Raw genomic sequence first — 23,649 nt, 5'->3', positions numbered from 1 at the left:
CCCCAGCCAATTCCTGGGGTCAAACATGTCTGGTTTTCTCTGTCCCTGTCTCCTCCATATTCATACCCCGACAACCCAGGTACCAGTCTGCCTGGTGCATGGTGCCTCCACACCAGTGGGCTTGTATCTTCCTCCAGCCCGTGGGGCTCCATTTTTAACACAGGCAAGACACTTCTCAGCTCTGCGCTACAGAGGTTCCTAACCCCACACTGGCAGCAGTAAGTGTTTTGCAGACCTCCCACATGGAGGTCCCCTGTCCTTGATTCTTCCTTCTGGGGTCAGGGTCTGCAACCTCCCTGTTCTTTGCTCCTTCCTTCCCCTCTGGTCCTCTGCATCCTTGGGGTCCCTCTTCCTTTCCCAGCCTTCTTTTCTCTTTGAGGGTTCCTATCTGCACCCCTCAAATCTCCTTCAGTACCTGACAGGTGGCTGAGGGTTTGTGTTCCCCATGCTCCCAACATCATTTCTTGGCTTCCCCTCCAGCCCTGCCCAAACCACCTCCTTGCTGCCCTGGACATAACCGGGAGTATACTTTCCTTCTAATTTCCTCCATCCAAATCACATCTGGGAAGCTTTTATAACCCTTGGCAATGGGATCCCCCGTGCCAATGGCTTTGGCCACCACTGTGTTTCAGGGACCCCCATTTGTCTTTGTTTGGAAATTCTTCATTACTAAAACTGGCTTCATCTCCAAGACCTTCCACTCTGACACTTTCTGTACTACCTCTCCCCTGCTCTCATGCTTACAGAACCAAAACTTCATTTCATTTGAGATTGGGGTCCTAGAATCCCTTGAACTCTTACCTCAATGCCCCATTTTTTTCCCCCATAACAATGTTCTCTAACCAGCCTAGAATCTTCAGGAGGCCATTTTCACCAGGAACTTGGTTTCACTCACTCTTATGACTTCTGGCCACACTTACTGGGCCAGTCATCAGCTCTGGTAACCTGAGATCCACTTTTCCTCCCAGCTGTCCGGCACCACTTGAGGAAGTCATTAAACTGAAAATTGTGACCATCACAATTTGGGCTATTTATCTGCAGCTGGGGCCTCGTTCCCTCTTGGCAATGACTTTGTTGGTCTATTAATGACTCCCTGTGCATTTCACATGGCAGCTGTTACAAATCTTCCTCACTTCCCCATACTCCCTCAAAACCACAAACACATCCTCACTACCCAATAAGCCACGTGGTATTTTTTTAAAGGGAAGATCCTCCCTTTCACTCAGTGGAGTGCTGATAAATGTTTAACAACTGGCTGTTCAAAAAGAAAGAAAGAAAGAGAGAGAGAGAAGTGAAGGAAGGAAGAAAGGAAGGAAGGAAGAGAAAGAAAGAAAGAAAGAAAGGAGGGAAGAAAGAAAGAAAAAAGAAATGAAGGAAGAAAGGAAGGAAGGAAGGAAGAGAAAGAAAGAAAGAAAGAGAAAGAAAAAGAGAAAGAAAGAATGGAAGGAAGGAAGAAAGAGAAAAAGAAAGAAAGAAAGAAAGAAAGAAAGAAAAATGAAAGAAGAAAGGAAGGAAGGAAGAGAAAGAAAGAAAAAGAGAAAGAAAAAGAATGGAAGTAAGGAAGGAAGAGAAAGAAAAAGAGAAAGAAAGAATGAAAGGAAGGAAGAAAGGAAGGAAGGAAGAAAGGAAGGAAGGAAGAGAAAGAAAGAAAGAAAGAAAGAAAGAAAGAAAGAAAGAAAGAAATGGAGCCCTGACCAGCAGCATTTCTGATTTCTGTGGTGTATAAAGATCCCCAGCCTGGGTGTAGTCAGTAAGTGCAAGGTGGGGAAGAGAGAAGACAGCTTGCTCTCGTGAGTTGGAAAGGAGCTGACTCCAGCATCCCACTGGTTTTGCCCTGAAATGGCCCCTATTTCCAATTGTCTGCTCCTTACTCAGAAGAAGGGATGGTCTCTGCTTTTGGAAATCCAAGCCGGCTACCCCCTCCCATGTGCTCTAGGACTAGCCCCCCACCCCTGTGCATCTTCAGTCTGTTCCTCCAGATTCTCTTCCTTTCCTGGGGCCACAGCTTGCTTAGAGTGATGCTCTCCCAACTTCACGCCGGCTAGAAATATCACGCTACTTTGTTCCTCAGGACAAACATCCTTTACTCTTTTCTGCTATGGACTAATTGCAAAAGCTTTGTGCAAATAGATCATTTCCCATATAAATTCTAGGTTCTCCATCTTTCCTTGTTTTAGAAGTTAGAAAGAAAACTGTGGTTATTTGAATGAATGATTGAGTACGAGAGTGAATGAATGACGGAGTGTTGACAACATGGGGAAGAAACAGTATGCAGAATCTTGGGGGAGAGATTACCAAATTCTTTCTTTCTCTTCTGCCTTTGTTAACCTTTCACTCAAATTGGATGCATAATGATAAATTTGTGAATGAGATGCCTCGGATGGATGATGAGTTTCAGTACATACCATAAAAATAGATGTGTGGCTTGCTGTTGAGGTAGTGGGAGAATTAATTATAACTAACACATAACGATTACTTGATGAAGATGTGTCACTTATTGGCCTGGGGATAATGACAATTAATGACTGTGGACAACCTACTGCTTATTACCTCTGATGGAACTGCCCCCATTGTCTCCAGGGAGCCACGAGAGGGTAATGGAAGAAGACGTTGTTTTGGACACTGTAAGCCGAGGCTGATCAGGTGGAACTAGATAGGGAACAGTTTTTAGGAGACAAGAATCAGTTTTTCACATCTTTCATCTGCTTTAACAGCCATTTACCAAATCATTTTTAACAACCATTTATTAAATAAGTGTTTTAGGGTGCCAAAATACGCAATTCACTTCTGTCAGAGTGTCTATTTAGTCGATGTCCTGGGTTAAAGAGATAGAGCAGACTGAATCTATTACTTAACGGAAAACCGCGTTTCTACTTGGATTTATATCGAACACATTTCCGCTCGGATTCCTTGAATTTCTGAGTTGTTCGTCGCTGATTGAAATCTTCTTTCAACTTACTAAGGATGCATGCATTACTCTGAATTTCAGCCATGATTCAAGTGAGAAAGATAAGTGGCACCCACTTAGCTGTTCTGTTCTCAGGGAGGGGGAGGGGGAGGCGAGAATGGCTAGTGAGAAAAAGAACTGTAAAAATTTCCACTTTTTAAGCTACTCTTCCAAGATGTCACACACTCACACACACACACACACACACACACACACACACACACACACTCAACTCTGAAAATCAAAGGCGTGCCATTGAGTGGCTACACAAGAACTTGCATACTCATACAAGGTCTGAAGAATACATAACTTCCAACCGATGGACCTCAATATTCTTTTGGGTCAGCACCGAAGACAGAACCATGGAAGAAATTCAGAATCATGTTATCCAAATGATATAGAAAGCTTCCCATAAAATGCCCATCTCTTTTCTTCTGAGAGAGGCCCGTATATATTGAAGGTGGGGAAAACTGACCCCTTTAAGAGTCACAATATCACGTCAGTCTTCTAAAACACCATGGAATTCTGTTGGCTCCAATTTACTTGAAGCTGCAGATCGACTTTGTGTCATTTTTTAAAAATATACTTGCTCTCTTCCCCTCGTCTCTCACTGAGGACAATACTAATTTTATTGTTACTCGCTGTGATTTATTAATGTGACACCACTTAAATCCAAAGAAGCATACCCTTTGATTTTTCTACTGATAAAGTATCACTGTGCAACCAAACCTGAACCGAGATGGTGACCACTTGGGATTTTACACCTGGCTTTAATTTGACCATCTTGGATTTGTCATGTACTTTTTGTGTCTGATATCAAGAAAAACCATATACGCTGTATTAAAAACCCCACCAAATATTATAGCAGTTTGCTTGGTTGGAGTCCTTTTAATGTACATTGCATAGAAAAGTTTAGCCAATTAGCAGATAGAAGACCTCAGTTTAGGCCTATCTTTTGTTTATGTCTTGTGGGTTACACTTACACATATGTAAAAGAAACCATGCAATTGGTGGACATTATCAAGATGAACTTTCTCCACGACGCAAAAACGTTAGTAAAAGATAATAACGATATATCTTTTATCCTTTTTCTAGTGTTATCTTTGGGACGATGAACGTTTCTATTTTCTTTGATTGGCAGCATTCCATTTTCCAAAATGAGCATGCATTTATCTATTTTTGTACTAGAAAATAGCAATGAGCTCCTTAGAAAGGCTGATTTTTAGATCAGGTCGATGTGACTCTTCGCATATAGGCACGCATCTAAAGAAGCCGTTAAAAAGAGTCCCCAGGTTTTGTACCTTGTACTTGTAAATTTAAAATAATCTCATCCGATCCCCAGTTGTTATTGGCGATGCAGCTGTAATAGCCGGAGTCCTCCGCCTTCACGGTTCGGATAACGAAGCTCCCGTTGCTGAAGACGCTTCTCCGCCCATCAACCGTTACCAGGCTGGGTGTCCCGTTACTGCCTCACAGGAAGAAAAGGGCACAGATTAAAGAAATTACAATCCAAATTAGCTGAGACTGGGGAAAAGCATAAAGAGTCTTTTCTGAAGTAGATAACACATTTGGAACTAAACTGTGATTCTATGACATAAACAATCAAACGGCTGAATTTCGTTCTTTGTAAAAAAAACAGGCTATGGTGGAAGTTAGCTCTGTGCTGGGGGCTTGGATTCTGGCTCTCACATCTGTCAGGGCCCATCACATCCCTAATGGGTGTCTCTCTCTCTCCTCCACCATGTACGCACGGCGACTTCCTCTTGTAAAAATTCCTTCTGGGACAGAAGTGCCATTTGGACCCAATCGCATAGGGACAACTAAATTTGAGGGTCTCTTGTAGATCTGCTTAAATTCACAGGTGTTGATGATTTTGACAAAGAAAGTGGACTGTGGTCTCTCAAGAGGGTGATGAGTTGGTCTCAGTGTAAAGGGAGCTCCCTGTGATCATAACCGTATCCTTGGTGGCGACTGTCCAGTCACCTAGGGTCATCCTCTCGTCAGGCAGAATGCCTCTTGACCCTTGGGAGCTTATTCATTTCCTTGGATTAAGTGATTTTATTTACTTTTTTTTTTATTTACTTATTTTTATTTGGATTAACTGATTTTAAAAGAGAGGAGAAAAGTGGTCCCTGGGCCAAGACCATTATTTCAATAGTTTATATCTTTTAAGTGCTTTTCTTTGAAAATCAGCACTCTTCTGAACCCATTTTATATCAAATCTCCATGCTCATTAGTGAAGTCTCAGCCCTTTATTTATATTCCAATTTCTTCTTCTGAACATAGAGCAAGCACTTAGAAAAGTTACAGGACAGAACACATCTCACCCACTTTCCCCCTCCTATCTTGGCTGCTATTATCTTAATAGTTACTATTAATGTGGAAAACCAGATTTTCTATTAGCGAAGTCCTAATGCATTCCATTTCTTGAAGTTATTTCTCAGAGCACTGGAGGTAGGGTTAGTTGGACCATTATCTCAGAAGGAGAAAAATGGCCACCCGGTCTCATATGAGGGTGGGAGTGTTCATCTTGGTTATAGAGGAAATTTACATGATGAAGTGCAGAGATCATTGGGTTGGTTAGACTATTTTCCTCTCAAGCATTCTCTTATGAATTGAAAGGCTCTGAATTTACAGAAGATTGATACAATACACCAGACCCTTTTGGTGCTGAAGCCGAGATTCTGCCCCCTACGCCAACTTCCTCTCCATCAGAAGACTTGATGTCTCCTGGAATTTTCCTGGAGAATTAGAATTAGACCACTAGCCCCAACCTGGTATGTCTGATGTACTGTCTTAGAGTTTCACTAAAGGCATACATTAGGTTACTGGTTACCTGTCTTTCATCCATTTTACTGCAGGAGAAGGGTCCCCAACAGCTTTACAAGGTAAGGCGATGTCTTTCATCCATGGGGTAGTCACTGTGCCACTGAAGGTCAGGATTCGTGCCGGAGCTGGAGCACCAAACACAGCAGAAGTCCAATTGCACCATGGCTTTAGTGACATAAAGGCCAAAATGACCTTTCCCAATATAGTAACACCCCCTACAAGGGTGAATGCAGCACAGCCAACTGATGTCACACCTGTCAACACTATTCCCTGGTATCAGGATGTGTGTAAAGGATTGTCTTTGGAAGAACATACAAATACCTGAAAATCCCTACTGGAGCATTTTCCCCTCCTATTGACTAAATGTGAGGAGCCGAAATTAAATATTTGGGTCTTCATAAGCCCAGCAGCCCCAAGCTGTGTTTTCTATGAGCCCAATTATTTGTCAAGGCACGTTATTAAGCAATTTATCTCAACACCAAAAATGCACATTCAATATACTTTTAATATCGGAGAGAGTAGACAATACAGGGCATAAAGCCCCAAAAGATGGAGAGGTAAAACTGGAACAACTTCTATTTATCAATTTTGTGGTACTTTCCTGGCTTTATCGTATCAATTTGGTCTTTGGCACAAACGTTAAGGACAGCGAATGTTTTCAGAGTGGCTTCTCTCGAGGAACACTGTTTGGGACACTGATTCAGATGCTCCAACAGAAGCATCTGCCAGAGGCATCTGGTATCGGCACGGTCCCAAAGCAGCAGGAGTAGACAGGAGAGAGCCCGGGTGCACCTGTGTCGGCAGGGGCCTCCGTGCAGACCGAGGAGCTGGCCCTGACGGGTTCCTAGCGCTATCTTCTTGGGTGAGACACGGAAGCTGACCCCAAGACATAAGTCTTCCAGAAGCGAAACAATGTGCCCCACCTTTGCCACACGTCGGGATACTGCTTTCTGGGACACACCCTCTGGAAGCTCAGCCAGCCCAGACACATAGACACAGAGACCACATATGGAAGGTAGCCCCAGTCTGGTTCTAGACCCGTAAAGATTGGACCAGTGTTGGGACCCTGAATCATCTGAGACTTGAGGGTCTGGACTGGCCAATGGGCATGGGGAGCAGGCTCTCCAGGAAAGCCCTAGAATTTCAGGAAATATGGAGTCAAGTCATTACAGAGGCATCCCGGTCTAGAACACCAGCCTTGGTCATTAAGGTTTACCAAACAACTCTTATTTTCATTGTTCGGAGTGCTGTGGGCCAGAACTGAAACCGCATGCTTGGTGGGTTCAGAAGCTGAGCCTGTTTTGTGCAGCAAATATTACAGCAAGGTCTTCCTCCTTAGAGCAGAGCCTTCAGAGACGGCTCATGGACGGCACACTTTCTCCATGGTATTCTAAGGTGGAGGCCACTTTTTCAGTCATTGACGTTTTTTACTTTTTTATCGTAACAAAAATATTTTGGTCAGGTCGCGTTGGACTTCTGGCATTGGTGGTATGGCATGCTCCATTTCAAGCCCTTCAGACCATCCTTTTATAGGATGAGGAGTATTTTTGCAGCAAAATTGGGATGATCAGGAAATCCAGCTAGAGGTAGGGACTTACAAGCTTTTGAACATCCCCCGTCCTACTGTAAGGAACTGCACGTTGAATCCAGAAGTTATACACGTATTGGGACGTGAGTGAAGACAAAGTGCCCCAAATTAATACTTGCCACGTTTCATGCATTCCGATCTTTTGTACTTTTCTCCTTTCAAGTCAGTCTAGACTATCTGACTCTATTCCATTTTAGTGCTGTCATGTGTTAGCTATAACCCTTAAAATCAATTCCAGGCCTTATGAATAATTTCCCATCAGCATTTTGAGAAACAGAGGCCAGAACCACTTTGTCTTGAAGCCCGACACACTCAGTGTGTAGAATTAATGCCCACTGGGGGCAGCTGGAAGGTCAAGGGTCCTCATCTGAAATTCCAAGACTAATAAGCTACAGAGCTCACCAGAACTGGTTTTCAAATGGGCACAGGCAAGAGAATCATCTAGAATCTCTGTTAGAAATGCAGATTCCTATGCTGATCTGTGACTCAATGGCTCTTTGATGGGTTTAAGGAGTCTTAACGTGCACCTCAGGTGATTCCGAGAATCAATACACCTGCACCTGGACGTCCTTCCTGGGTCCTGTACTGCTCGACCCTGGCCCTGGGCTCCTTCGGGATGGTGTTCCTCCGGGACTGGGTCCATGTCTCCGTTCTGCCACTTGATCTGCTCAACAGCAGTCCTCTCTGCGGGGACTCTGGAGTCCCGAACTCTAGAGTTTGGACTTTGCTTCCCACCGACAGATTTGCACTGATGCTGCCTGCATCCATCTCCCAGCAATGACAGGATAACCCGGACCAGTCTCCTTGGGCTGCCGGAAGCTTCATCTCTCCGGCTTGATCCTGTCAGCCTTTGTGGTTTGCCAGTGTCTGGGGCTTCTGGGTGGAGCTTTTTATCTAGAACATCTGCTCCGTGCCTGAGAGGTTCCTCAGCTCAGTCCCTTTTTGGAAAACCCATCTGGATCAAGCCTAACTCTGAGGGAACCCCACTTGAACATGAGAAGCTGAACATTTCTGGAGAAATCCATACAACAGAGAATTTAGGACCCACCAAACATTTACAATCACCGACCTCGGCTGACCTGTCCGCTCTCCCTTCCACTCTTACTGTTTTGTTAGTAAGTTCCTTCCCACTTCTCTGCAGTGATGATTTCCTATTGTCCTTCCTTTTCTCAAACTCCTTTCTCCACCACACCCCAAATTGCCTAATGCTTGGCAGAGGAAATAGAAAACCCAGGTTGGGAACTCTGCATTTCCTGTCACCAAACCTATAAGCCCCCTTGGCCTTCTTCCTCCAAACCTCAGCCCTGTGGCCCTGCTCTTCCTCCTGGATTATCACCTCCCCCTCTGCACTTGGGTTTTCCCATCACCATACAAACATGTTCTGCTGGCTGACACATTAGCCCACGGTGAAACCAGAGCCTTTCCTTGGGTGAGACCCATCCTCACTCTGGCCTGTGGCTTCTTCCAGGTGGTGTGTGTTTTTGGAGAACTTTCTGCCAAGCAGACCTGTTTCCTCACCTCCCGTCTCCTCTGTCCCCTCAACCAGCTCCCATCCCCAGGAAACTGCTTTCAAGGTCAGCGAGGTTGTGTGGCCAACCCAAGGGCACTTCTAGTCTTGTTTGCCTTGACCTCCCAGCAGCTGCTGCCATGGCAGACCCCTCCCTCCTTTCCGAAACATCTCTGTTATTCCTGGCCTTATGCTCCTGGTTCTTCTTGCTGTCTGCCCTCGCCCCTTCCTCTCTGGCATCCCCTGTGCCTCACCCTCCCCAGAGAAAGCTGGTGTTCTGCAGAGTTACTCCTGGACCTGAATCTGTCTCCCCGGTAGGCTCTTCCCATTCCAGGTATGGGGGTGTCTGAGTGCTGACCCCTCTCCATTTCTGCCTCCTGCCATATGTCTCTTGAGAAAAAGGACTTTTCCAACCACCTGCCTGACACTGAACACACAGCAGGAGAGAAGAAGTAAAGCCACTGCAGCATTTCATGGGCTGGTTTGCTTTTATCCCACAGTGCAGTCCTTATGTCCACTGATAATCACTGTTGCTAAATGTGAGAGGGTACGTTAGGGGTGGCAGGATATCATAATCAAAGATTCTAATAGACAAAAAAATCCACGAATTTATTTTCTTCAGCAACAATATATTTACTAACTGTAATTGTGTTCAAAATGTGACAGTATTCTCCTTTTCCCTCACTACTCTATTCTGCTTCTTTCTTAGTATCACACTAATAAGCACGTTATCATGAGCTCTGAGAGGTAAAATCGGAATCTTGGAGTGTTCTGTTCTCTTTTGGGCACCTAGCAGCCTTGTTAGGAAAACATTGCCAATGTGGTATATTCCAAAATCAGGGGGCACCTCCTGCTGGCCCTGGAATTGTGATGTTAGTACATTTACTTGTGAAAAGTGCTAATACAGCGGTACCCTGAACACTGGGGGGGAGCAATTACCAGAAGTAGAGTAAGAATATTCTGTGCCCATATGTGCTTTCTAAGGACCAGTATAACATCTCAGTGTGGAGATACCGTATTCGTTTTTAGGAACCTTTTGTTCTTTGGGGACTCGGACTTCCCACTCTTAATTAAGGTCTTGCTTATAGCAATTCTCTCAATACAAGAAGAACTGACGATTTTCTTACATTCGTCAGTTTCCAGAATAAAATAAACATTTCTCTTTAAGAAATACGATGCTTGATCTTGATGAAAGCACAACTTCCTTGAGGAGTTACTATGGGGTGATTTTCACTTACCCCAAGGGGTGAGTGGGGGCTCTTTGTCTTTACTTTCCTTAAGGCACTTTGAGTTGTAAAGCCACTAACCCTCGGTGGAGTCTTTTCTGATTTGCACAAAAGCCCAGTGCCAGCTAGCAGCAACCTTATTTCTTACGCTGAAATGTGATAACACGTGATGTTCTGGTTTTCTGGGGATTTTTAGGGCAACGTAAGCTTTATTTCTGATAGAACAGGGATTTAAAAACAGTCCAATTACGATGGGAAATGAGGTCTTTTCTACAATGGCACACCTTTAGCTAACGGCTCTACCGTGATGATTTCACTGCTGTTTCCTCTCCCAGCTGAAGTCACCGCGACCACCCAGACGCTGTACTGACGGTTCCGACTCAGGTTGGGAATTCTGTAGGAAAATGAGTCAGGAGAGGCTTCAAACTCGCTGATCACCTGTGGAAGGAGACACAAATGTTCCCACATTCAAGGAGGCAAATGGCACAAATGGATTTCCTAAAGGTGTGGTTACCAACATATTATCTATCCTCAGAAACAAAAGTCACCACTAGTCCTTTTCTAAAAGGCTGGGATATATTGATATTGATACTGATGTTGATACTGACATCTCACATATACACATAGAGAGTTTACATTTCTCTATGCAGCCGCTTTGGCAGCCACCAATGAGTAATTTAGCCATTTATATGATGGGTCTTGGCCCAAATGTTTTTGGCTGAGATACAGTAACAAAAACAGATTTTCCCTCCGACCTCAAACAACCAGAGAACACACAGAGTATAACCACAGTCTCAAAGGTATTGCCTAAGGTAATGAAGGACAGAGCTCTCTGAAATGTGGAAAACAAACGAAGTAAGCCTATGATTGCAGAATTTTTACGTTTTTGTGAGAGTCTCCAGGCTGTGGCACAGAGAAGGAGTCCAGGAGGAGCCCAGCAGCTTCCCTGAGTTAAGGATTTGCACCTGAGAGACTGAGAAGAGGCTGGTGTTCACAGGATAGAGCTACACAGAGAGAGCACTCTGGGAATCTGAAGACGGTCCCACCTGGGTATGCCGCCAAGCAGATCTGTGAAGGTATTCGAGTAAACTACCAGAAACTAGGGAAACAATTACCTGAATGGATTGGAGGTCAAGGTGCCCAGCATTCACACAGGGTTGGGAATAGTGCCTGTTCCACCAGCCAGATTAGAAGCCCTCACGATTCACAGGGCATTGGATACAACGCATAAGGGTCTTACCTCGGTGGTGGGGAATAATTAGGTCTAGACTGAATACCACACTGGTATTGCCTAACAAATATTAGAAGCAAAATTCATATAGATGATATTGTCACTAACTAACTTAACTGCATCCCAGAACGAAAGTCAGAATATTTATAGCAGTGAAAATATCCAGTACAAAACAAGGTGAATTTTGTAATGTTTGACATCCCATAAAATTTTTCCAGATATGAACAGCCCAAATATCCATCGACTGGTGAATGGACACATAAACAAAATGTGTTGTATCCACACAAGGAAGTATTATTCAACAATAGAAAGAAATGAAGTACAAATACGTGTTTAACTTGGATAAATCTTGAAAATACTATACTAAGTGAGAAAAGTCAACCACAAAAGATTACATACTTATGATTCCCTTTTTACAAAATTTCCAGAATAGTCAAATCCAGAGAGACAGAAAGTACACTAGCAGCTGTCAGGGGCAGAGTAGAGTTGGGACAGAATGGGGAATGACTGCTGTAGGATATAGGGTTCCTTTCTGGGATGATGATAAATGTTCTAACATTAGATAATAGTCGGGGTTGTGTAACTCTGTGAATATGCAAAGAGCCACTGATTTGAACACTTTAAAAGCATGAATTTTTTTATATGTGACTTATATCTCAAAAAAGCTGTTAGAAAAAAAAAATTCAGGAATGGAAAAAACCAGAGAAACATTTCTTTCATAAAGAAAATGTAATTCAATCAATCCTAATTGACCCATAATTGACCTAGATATTAAATTTAGCAGAAACGGGCATTATAACAGTTATAGTTGTGTTATGACCATAGATATTCAAGAATTTAAACAGATTCATGAATGATATAAAAAGACCCAAGTCAAAGCTTGAGATGCAATTACAATATGTGAAATGAAAAATACACTGGATTAGATTAATAGCAGATTAGATTTGCAGAGAAAACAAAAGGTCAATGAACATGAAGACATATTAATATATGAAACACGGAGAGAAAACAGAGTACAAAACTTAACAAAGCTTTAGTGGGCTATGGAACAGCATCAAGCAGCCTAACATACATGTAGCTGGAATCACTAAAGGAGGAAAGGGAGGCATGACAGAAAAATGTTTCATGGAATTTTTCCAAATCTGGTGAAAACCATAAACACAGACAGCCAAGAATCTCAATGAACCTCAGCCACAGAAATATGAAGGAAACCACATCAAGGCATATCATAACCAAACTGCTCAAAACCAGTGATAGGAGATCTTAAAAGTAGTCAGAGAAGGGTCACGTTATGTGTGAAGGAACAAAAACAATGATGTCAGAAGACTTCTTGTCAAAAATAATCCAAGTGCTTTTGAATGTCTTCCCAAAATTTGTACTTTGAAACCTAATCCCCCAAGGTGATGACAGTAGGAGGCGGGGGCCTTTGGGAGGTGATTAGATCATGGGATTAGTGAGTGCCCTTATAAAAGAGACCCCAGAGAGCTCCCTTGCCCTCTTCCACCATGTGGGGACACAATGACAAATCTGCAATCCACTAGAGGTCCCTCACCATAACCCCACTCTGATGGCACCATGATCTTAGATATTCAGCCTCCAGAACTGTGAGAAATAAATTTCTGTTATTTATGAGCCACCTGATCTATGGTATTTTTGTTACAGTAGCCTGAGCTGATTAAGACATGAAGTAAGAAGACAGTGGAACAACATTTTTAAAGTACTAAAAGAAAAAAAGTCAGCCTAGAACTCTATACTCAAAAAAACATACATTTCAAAACTAAAAAGAAATAAAGACTTTTCAAAATGTAAAAAGCTGAAAGAATTAACCATCGGCAGATTCACACTACAAGAAATGTTAAAGAAAGTCTTTCAGTCGGAAGGAAAACGATACCAGATAGAAATTAAATGTACACAAAGGGATGTAAAGTACCAGAAACAGTAACTACAAAGGTAAATATACGATTTTTTCTTATTCTTTAAATCTCACTAAAAATAATTGATAATCAAAAGGTAATAATGACACAGTGTGGGGTTTATAACACACGTAAAAGTAAAATGTATGACAACAGTTGCACAAATATTAAGTAGGAAAAAGTGGAGGCATACTATTATAAGGTCCTTGTACTCTATGTGCAGTGTATAACATCAGTTGAAAGTATAAAGTGATAAGTTAAATATATATGCTTTTAATCCTAAAAAATGACTGAAATTACAAAATAAATAGTAAAATAATGCTAATGAGCCAACCAAATAAATAAAGTGAAGTGATAGAAAATACTCAGTTAATTAAAAAAAAAGCAAAAAAGCAGAAAAGAACAAATATGAGAATAAAAAACCCAAGTAGTAAGATTATAGATTTAAATCTATATCAATAGATCAAAAATCTATTAAGTATAAATGATCTAAAATCCTAATTAATGCAGAGATTGTAAGAATGGATATAGAAGCAATACACAACTATATGCTGCCTACAATAAATCTTTTTCAAATATAAAAACACAAGTATGTTAGAAATAAAAGGACAGAAAAACGATACTGTGCTAATACTAATCAAAAGGAAGCTGGAGTGGCTATATTCATATCAGACAAAATAGATTTATGAGTAAAGAATCTTACCAGTGATAAAGAAGGTAATTTCATAATAATAAAGGGATCAATTCATCAAGAGGACATAACAATCCTAAACATTTATGAGCTTAATGACAAAGCTTCAAAATACATGAAGCAAGAACCAGGGAATGTCAAGGAGGCATAGGCTCTGACAGGTCACACCTCTTCCTTAAAGAATCCATATAAGACAGGTAGACTGATATCAGATCCATTTTACAGATGAGGAATGCTGTGGACTGAATGTGTGTGTTCCCTTACAATTCATATGTCGACATCCTAATCCCTAAAATAATGGGATTTGGAAGTGGGGCCTTTGGGGCTAATCGGCTTCAGATTAGGTCATGAGGGTGGGGCTCTCATTATATAATTAACGCCCTTTCTTATATAAAAAAGGAAGAGACCCAAGAGCTTTCTCTCTCTACCATGTGAGGACACAGCAAGAAGGTAGCCATCTCGAAACCAGGAAGACAACAGACGCTGTATCTACTGGACCTCGATCTCGGATCTTGAATGTGGAGGCTGGTCTCCAGAACTCTTAGAAATAAGTGTCTGTTGTTTAAACCAGCCAGCGTGGTATTTTGCTGCAGCAGCCCAAGCAGCCAAATACAAAAATTAGTACTGAGAGGTAGGGTGTTGCTGTAGCAAGCACAGAAACACATGGACGTGGCTTTGAACTGGGCAGAGGTGGGAAAAGTCTTGAGGCTGATGCTAGAAAAAGCTAAGATCCTGTGAAGGGACTGTTAATGATGATACTGGTGAGAGCTCACAAAGAAGGGGAGAACTGGAGACAGAGTCTGCCTCTTCTTAGAGAACACATAAATGATTGCACACACAGGGTGTGGGTAGAAATGTGGGTGGTAAAAGCCATTTTAGTGAAGTCTCAGATGGAAATTGGGAAAGTGTTATTGGATAATGGGAAAAGATGGTCTGTGCTACACAGCGACAAAAAGTTTGCCTGAGTTACGTTCAGGTTCTAGTGTTTTTGTGGAAGGTCAAACGTGCAAGCGATGAAATGGGACACTTAGCTGTTGTAAGTGTGGCTCCTCCTGACTGCTTATGGAAAAATGCAAAAAGAGAGAAATGAATTGAAGAAGGAATTGTTAAGCCAAGAAGAACTTAAAGATTTGGGAAATTCTCAGCCTATCCGTATGGCAAAAACAGGAGAAAGTGTGTTTGGATGAGAACAGTAAGGGTGTGGCCTAGCAGCCCTGTGGTGAGGAGATTGGTGTGGGTGAGAACTATGGACTGAAAACAGCCACACCAGCAGGAACGCTGCCAGTTGAACCTAAGGAGACTGAGACGGGATAGAAGTAAAAAGAGCCGAGTTCTAGATTCTACAGGACAGGATGATAGAGCTACGTGGCCCTCAACTCATGCTGTTCTTCAAGAAGAGGGAAGAATAGCTCTGAAGGATATTCAGAGATCATCAGGGTCACGGCCTTGGTTTCAACAGGCCAGAGGACTGGACCTCCCAGAGCTGAGTGGGGGAGAGCCTTGCCTGGCAGAGCCTTGCAGAAGTGCAACATGGACAGAGCCTCTGCATAGAGCCACAGCATGGGCAGAACCCTCCTGAGAAGTCGGGGAGAGACTGCAATCCCAGAGGTGTCACTGGTAGAGCATTGAACCAAAGAGGATTATTCTTGTTTCTGAAGATCCAGCGGGATCTGCTAAGTTTTAGACTTACTTGGGAGCCATCAGTCCTTCCTTCTTTCCTATTTCTTTCTTTTGGAACGGGAATGTCTACCCAATGCATGTCCCATTGTATTTTAGAAGCACGTAACTTGCCTGGTCTCACAGGTTCATAGCTGGAGTGGATTTTGTCTCCAGATGAATGTACCTGGAGTCTTACCCATACCTGATTCAGCCAGTATGTAGAGGAGACTTTGGACTTTAGAGTAGATGTTGCAGTGAGTTAAGACTTGGGGAGCTACTGGGATGGAACGAATGTATTTTGCACTTGACATGGACACGGGCTTTTTGGGGCCAGGGGCAGAATTGACTGAATGTTTGTGCCCCCTCCAATGCATATGTTGAAATCCTAACACCCCAATGTGATATTAGGAGGTGGGGCCATTGGTAGGTAATTAGGTCATGAGAGTGGAACCCTCATGGGCAGGATTTGTGCTCTTATAAGGGGATGAAGAAACAAGAGATCTCTCTCTATCTCTCTCTTCCGTGTGTGTGTGTGTGTGTGTGTGTGTGTGTGTATGTGTGTTTGCCATGTGAGAATACAATGAAAACTCAGGAAAAAGTCCTGCACCAGACACTGAATCTGAGGGTGCCTCGATCTTGGGACTTCCCAGCCTCCTGAACTATGAGAAATAAAGATCTATTATTGAAGCCACCCAGTGTGGTATTTTGATATAAAAGTGAGACCTAGGCAAGAAAACTAAGGTACAGACAAAGTAAGTGCCTCACTAAGGTCAGAGTGGCAGAAATGGTGGGCAGAGGTTCAAGCTCAGTGCCTCTGACCCAAGTCCAGTACTGCCATTTACAAGCAACCAGACACGGGAAGGGTTTACTTTTATCCCTGTAAGCTGTAGGTCATTAGGCTGTGTGAACCGCAATCCCAGCTCTATAATTAACCAAGGGGCGCAAATGTTAACTATACCTGTTCATTGTCAGAGATCTCATGCTCACTCAATAAGAAATAAAGTCAGAGAATTTCCCATTGTCCAGTATTTGACTTCTGTATATACACACTGTCAGATGATTAAAGGGAGACGATAGGGCTCTTGGAGAAGTTCTTCAGGTGTGCCCATACGTTCATGTGCATGCACTATCGTTACCCTACCTGCCCCCGTTGCCACCCCACCCCTCTCACACACACCAGTCCTGTCTTGTGTTCAGAAGATCACAGGGAAATAAAATCCTCCTAGAATTTCAGGGGGAATTTGGCTTGTTTCCTAGCAATTCGACGAGACAATCCCAAGACTGTGTGTATTTGTATTCTGTAATGTTCCAAGGCTATGTTGTTGCCAAATTAATTTTACAAAGCTTAATGATGTGCAAATTATAACAATCGCTCCTACTGAACATTAAGCATCAACAGAGCATTGAAATATATTTACAAAATAAGGGTTTTCTGTGAAGGGCGCATAGCTTTTAGTTAAAACTCAATAAGCATCCTGTCTAGAAGGTACAATTTGCTCTTGACTACCTCCAAACTAGGCATTTTATTGAATTTTTATCTGCAACACAAGGCATGGATAAAATCAATGATAAAAATACAATTTCTTATGCAATAATATTTGTTTCACTATTTATATGATAGATCATCCAAAGCCAGAGTAAAAAGGTTTGTTTATAGAAAATTCTTCCCGCTGGAATGAAATTTCTCTATAGATGAGGGTGAGAAATAAGAGTCGGGCTGTTCAGGGGTTCCTATTGGTTATTCGGGAAATTTAGTTGCACTGGTGTGATCTCCCTCTGATACCAGCCTATTTCCCTATGGCTGCCATAATTAGGCACAATTTTTTCTGTCTCTCAAAACAGAAGGTTGCCAAATGAGCAATTTAAACAATAGAAGAGTTGATTTGTTTTCTTCATAATATGTGTAACTGGATATTAAATGTGACTTCTCCTTTTGTCTTAAAGTTTTAGCAATGAGCTTCACAAGTGAGAATCGTCCCAAAGATGCTGGTACCTTCCTTCCTAACAAGAGACGTGAGATCAATCAGGCAGGGCTTTCTGATTCTGATGACCTGTCCATCATCCATCTCTGGGCCCCAGGAGAGGCTAAGCCAAGAATAGGATATTCTTTTTTTTAAATATAAAATTTATTGCCAAATTGGTTTCCATACAACACCCGGTGCTCATCCCAACAGGTGCGCTTCTCATTGACAGAAGTCCGTGTCCATGCCCACCTAGCGGTGCCAGGAGGTTAGGAGCTCCAAGCAAACCACTCAGAGAGCTTGGAGTTTGGAAGAACACAGAGATAGGTGAATCACCAATCAGGCCAAAGGCTATGTAGGGTGGCAAAGGCTAGTCCTGCTCCCAGCAGGAGAGCAGGTTCCTGGGGCTGGCTGTCACTTCCATCATGGTGGGTTAGGGATGCTTCCATGTAGGCCCTGCAAGGAGACAGCAAGACTGGCTGCCTCCAGGAGTGTAAGATGCCTTCTACAGAGGGGTGTAGTGCAAATTCCATAATCGTTTATCCGTAGATGGTGCGTAATTCAACCAACGTTAACAAGTCCAAGAGGTGGCAACAGGTAAGAGAAAAAGAGCCAAATGGGAAAAAAGATAATCAGACGTTCACTCAGGGTAGTGAAGCAAATCTGTTTGTTCAAAGCCTTCCCTTTGATGCTCAGTTAAAAATACAGGTTCTGAGAAAGAGGGGGGATGAATAGTGCTTCCTTATGAAACATTTTCCTCAATATTCTATATGAGATAAAGTAACTGATTATATTTACCTTCCATCAACTGTCTTTTTATTGGACACTAGATTTCTCAACACAATGATCTAACCACGTTTGAGCTGACTTGCTAATTTCCATGTGCATGCCATCATGTGTCATTCCCTCCCACGCTCTGGGAATGGTCAGTGAGAAGGGTTCCGTTTTCTTTCCAGATTTCTCCTAACACTCCAGCTGCAATGATGCATCAGAGACTTTGAAGCATTGAGAGTGTGGAGGGAATAGAAAGGCTTCTCTCTGAAGGGCAGCGAGACAGAAAAATTGGAGTCAAGGAAAAGCACCCCCCAAATGTAGGTTCTTAGGATTAATGAATCAAAAGTGGCAGAAGGAGAAACTGGTGGGGAGGAGGAAGAGAGACACTCTTCTCAGTATTTAAATATTTAAATCTCTAAATATTTAATTTCCTGCTGGCAGATCTATAACTCTGTCGTCTCATCTTCAAAGTTAAGACAGAGATATTAGCCACTCTAGAAGATTTGATTATGCCTACGATGCAAATTAATCTTGAATGGATCACTATAACTGGGCTGATAAGGGCTGGCCAGAGGAATAGGACACCTGGGGACAGCCATGTAAACTCACTGGACTACAGATCTCTCCTCTGGGTCTTGCAAAGAAAAGGTATGTAAGAGCTCTTAGCCCCATACCTGTAATGGGGAAACCTCATAAATAGTTGCTGTGCTTGAATTCACAGGTGTTTACTGAGTTCAAGTCTAGTGTGTAGACTGTGAGGTAAGTTCCTGCCCCAAGGGAACAAGAGATGATCATGGCTTGGCAAACGGAGGATTAATTACATGAGGCATAGTAAAATTCTGGTAAGTTCTTGCTAAAATCTAGAAATAAAAATCATTTGAATTCCCTTGCCAAAACTACTCCAGTTGTAGCGGAGGACATGATTCATATTTGCAAAATACCCAGGAAAATAAATAAAAAACTGCATGTGTTTGATTTAAAAAAATATTCATGGCAGTTTTTTTTGTTTCTTTGTTTGTTTTTATAAAGCCTCAGACATGCTGGCTTCTCTAAAATTGTACCAAGAGTGGAAAACATAGCTCATGATATAAACGTTGCAATCCTCAAGCCAGGCAGCTCATGTTCATGTGTTATTCCTTTCTTATTATTGCTTCGGGTCTGGTGGAGGGAGTCGTAGATTTCTGAGGGACCCAATAGTATACTCCTCCAAAGAACGTAGAGGTTGCTGGAAGCTCGTTTTTCTCCCTGTGCTCCAGTGTCACCCGTGAAGAGCCTGCTACTTTCACTACAGAATTCTTTTTGCCTTGTGGTTTTGGTGCAATAATTTCCCTCATATTTAAGACACTTTTTAACCAGTAAATAAGATAAAATTAGCCACAATGAATTACTTCAAACGCTCTTTAGCAAATTCTATCAAACTGGATGCTTAACCAATAATTGCTAGATTCATTTCCAAATCCCTCACACTATTTAGCTCGATGGGTGGCTTGCAAAGTCTTGTGAGCCTTCTCACATCCCCTCAACAAGGCACATCTGCCCTTTGTTTATAGGTCATGCATGGTCCTTATCTTTATCCCACTTTGGATTGTGGTCTTGCACAGTCTTGGTGCAACCTGTGGTCTTGGATGGAGTTCAGGTTCTTTGAGGGTGGCCTTGCAGTGGCCCTCCCTTTATGGATGCCCCGGACACCCTAGATCCCAGTGTTGCAAAATCAGGGCTCACAGACCACAAAGTGGAATGGGCTGAGGAAATGCCTGTTGCATTAAGTTGACTAATGACCTAGAAATGATTTGAATGCAATCAAGAAAAACTGTGTAGAGAATGACTATGGATTCACAGGCCGCTCAGATCAAATTATTCAGCGTATCTCACGGATATAAAAAGAATTCCACTTAAAAAATTTCAATTAACTTTTTAATGAAAAACTAATTCTATCAAAGAAGTATGGTGCTTTAAAAAGCCCTAATATCTATTAAAAAAAAGACTCGAATGTTCTGATTTTGTAGATAGTATGTTCACAGCAGTGATTTAAAGAAACCTCTCCCAAAGCAAGATAAACAAAATAGGCAGCTCTTTGCATTATTGGACACTCCGAGGCCATATCAAATCTTTCTGTTTAGGGGCAGAGAAAACGATCTGGATTATGTTCAGAATCAGTAGTTGGCTGGTTCGACTTCAGGTTTGTCTTTGTTCTTATGTATAAGACATTTTGCCCTGATTTTCATTTTATTTCAGTATTTTCACCTCTAACAGAAGATAATGGATCAATGAAGACCATCCTAAAGGGACAGACCAGGGTGGGGAGCCTGCATGGTGGGAACAGCATATTAATGCTACTTGCTTTATGCAAGTCAGTTCTGGTGGTTTCCTCTGCACTTCACTGAGATGCCTGTAACCGCCATTATATCTTCCACTGTTGGCTACTTTTAAAAAAAGTCTTCCAAACAGAAGATATTTTACTTTTGGGCCTTTCAAATATAAAAAATCATTATTTTGCAAGTGCATTAAAGTTGACACCCAGAAAATGCTTATAAGGAGCTGGTGTCTCCATGTTCCTGTAGAATTGGGGCTTCGTCCAGTTAGCCAAACTGGCATTACAGGGTCCTTATAGTTCCCAGGCTCTTTTGAACAAAGTCACCTCCACTCACTACAATTTTGCCTCGTCTCTTCTCTGCTGTCACCCCATCTGCTGTACCAATGATCTATCTGCAAAAGTGCTTTCTTAAGCTAACTTGATCACTATCACTTATTCGGTAATGAACAAGTAATTCATCGCACATGTGTAAATGGAAGAAACCCATGCACTCTTAGTCAACTTTTGGCTGCTCCAAAATTTCTGGCTTTGCCATCACAGAAAAGAGATCCACCATCAGGTCTTTTAGACAGAACTATGGAAGGATGATCTCCATGTCAGTGAGTTAAAAGCATGGGCACTGTATATAACTCCTGCTGAGACTGAAAAGCCTCCCCAAGCAGAGGATATGCTTTCCTGCGTTATGAACCAGAAACTTCATTATACAGTTTAACTTCTATTGCATGACTTACTGCTGTAATCCATACAATTTAATTCAACACAACATTTTATGAACATCCGCTATTTCAGCATAATACCAGGCTTTCTAAAGGAATAAGGGTGACTAACGGTGGGGTGTGCGCTTGAACTGGGGCCCAATGATGTCCCCACCTAACGATAACACAAGGGATTGTGGTGGTTACACCAAAGTGAGGTTGGAAATCAATGCTGGGGACCTCCGAGGGGAGACGGAGCCCGCTTCCCAGGGAAGGCCGTAGGCTGTCACCGTGAAGGGCCTGGACTCTAAGCTCAGACACCTGTGGGTTGCAGACCCTGTCTTTACCTTGCTAACCGCATGGTCCTGGCAGACAGTACATTCTCCATTTCAGTACCATTACAACGAGGCAATCATAACCCCACCTGCATATGATAACCATTGGAATTAACTGATGAAAACCAGGATTTTTTAAGGTGTGAGTCATAGAAGCAATTTTGTGAGTTATGACAATCATTTACAGAGCAAAACAGAAGAGAAAAAAAATCCAACGGTTTGGAAAATATCATAGCGCATCCTGTGTGGCAAGTGTAAGTTTTGTTTATGAAGCTTTTGTTGTGTGGGTACTGGCTTGTGATTATAAGATGCATTTCCTATTGTGAGTCATGAAAGAACGTGCTTGGAAACCATAGGCATAACGTGTTTAGCAGACAGTGGCTAGAATACAGAAAATGCTCAAAAATGGTGGAATAAATAATAAAGCATTTAAGTTGAGCCTTAAGAATAAAGACTTTAAATGGGAGGAGGACACACACACACACACACACACACACGATGGAACGGCTTAGGAATAGATGGATAGGTTAACGGAATAGGAGATAGGACACTGGACAGGAGTTAGAGCTGGATTATGCAAATCTGTTCAGGTCATCTTGAGGATTTTGAATTTTGTTTTAGGTAAAAAGGGAGAAGTCATCCAAGAATTTGCCCAAGGGAGTGACATGGTCAGATACAGAATGGGAAAGAATGATTATGGCAGCAATGTGGCCAATGGATAGGCCCTTGAGCCTGGCAGTGGAAGGACTTCTGACCTGGTTTGTTTCCCCAAGTGGGCATGAAAAGAAGGGAGATTAAAAGATACTGCAGGGAGAGACTTCTCATGACACAATGTCACCTCGCAGATGCTATTTCCTCTGGTCATAATACCTTTTCATAAGGTAGAGCTCTTCCCTGCCTATAAGCCAGGGCTACAGGTGCATCCCAAGAAGCTGTCTCTGACCCTACTGTTTGAGAAACACCCCCTTGCCTGTGGCTTCTGCCACAGCGTCCTGTGCTCTGCAGGTCACAGTCGTGTCCTTTGCCACGTCACAAGGACAGTGACAATCCCTGGCATTTTCTGACTTCCCTAGAACCAGGAACTCCTCAAAGAAAGGCAGACACTATCCTTTATCACCGCGGTCCCACGGTCGCCATTGGAGCTGTTCTCCCAGCTGCCCTGGTTTTCCTGTCTTCTGGGTACTTGTGAGGATTGTGCTTCCTGGCCCCCTTGTGGTTGGGGGAGGCCACGTTATGCCTATGTCAGACCTTCCAGAGATGTATTCCCTCTGCCATAAATCCTGCATGGGTGCTTCCCAGAGTACGGATAATATGGACCAGAGCTACTACAACTCACAACAGACGTGAATGTGGAAGAAAGATAAAACTGTTGGTGTAAATCCCTGAGGTTTTAGGCCTCTGGTCAGAGGACAAAGGGTACTGTTAGATCAGTGGCTTAGCTGGGAAACAGGAAGAGAAGGGGGACAAGAATGAATTTGATTCAGAACACGTTGGATGCGGTGGGGTCTCCGTGAAGACATGGATGGAAGGAATTTGGAAATATGGGGTTGCCTGGTCCTCTAAGCTGGTCAGTCGGGGTTGGAGAGAAACATTTTTGATCTCTGTAACTTCAGATGATAGTTAAATTGTAAAAACAGATTCAAAGGCACCTGGGTGGATCAGTCGGTTAAGCATCCAACTCTTGATTTTGGCTCAGGTCATGATCTCACGGTTCATAGGTTTGAGCCCCACATTGTGCTCTGCACTGACAACCCAGAGCCTGCTTGGGATTCTCTCTCTCCCTCTCTCTCTGCCCCTTCCCTGTGCTCTCTCTCTTTCTCAAAATAAATAAATATACTTTAAAAAGTATATAAGATTCAGTGATTCATGGGGACAATAAAGAATAGGAAAAGAGGATAAAGGAAGAGTATTGAGAAATGCCTACATTGAAGGGTGGCTGTCAAGGGAGAGGGAGCCTAAGAGAGGAGAAAGTCTAAAAA

General features: G+C 42.6%; 1 protein-coding gene across 1 annotated transcript in view; it reads right to left on the bottom strand.

Annotated features, from left to right (window-relative positions):
• LOC125921303 (Down syndrome cell adhesion molecule-like) overlaps nt 1-23,649 on the bottom strand; it is an 89,079-nt gene that overhangs the window by 50,676 nt on the left and 14,754 nt on the right. Inside the window, exons 3-6 of the mRNA XM_049628771.1 lie at nt 10,382-10,535; nt 5,784-5,901; nt 4,249-4,412; nt 2,551-2,649 (exon numbers count right to left, since the gene is read on the bottom strand). Coding sequence (XP_049484728.1) covers nt 2,551-2,649; nt 4,249-4,412; nt 5,784-5,901; nt 10,382-10,535 — 535 coding nt within the window. The remainder of the gene's footprint in view (nt 1-2,550; nt 2,650-4,248; nt 4,413-5,783; nt 5,902-10,381; nt 10,536-23,649) is intronic.

The sequence above is a fragment of the Panthera uncia genome, chromosome C2 (genome assembly GCF_023721935.1).
Source record: "Panthera uncia isolate 11264 chromosome C2, Puncia_PCG_1.0, whole genome shotgun sequence".
In the NCBI taxonomy this organism is placed as follows: domain Eukaryota; kingdom Metazoa; phylum Chordata; class Mammalia; order Carnivora; family Felidae; genus Panthera; species Panthera uncia.
The sequence above is the reverse complement of the archived record's forward strand: the minus strand, read 5'-3'. Positions and strand labels throughout refer to the sequence as shown.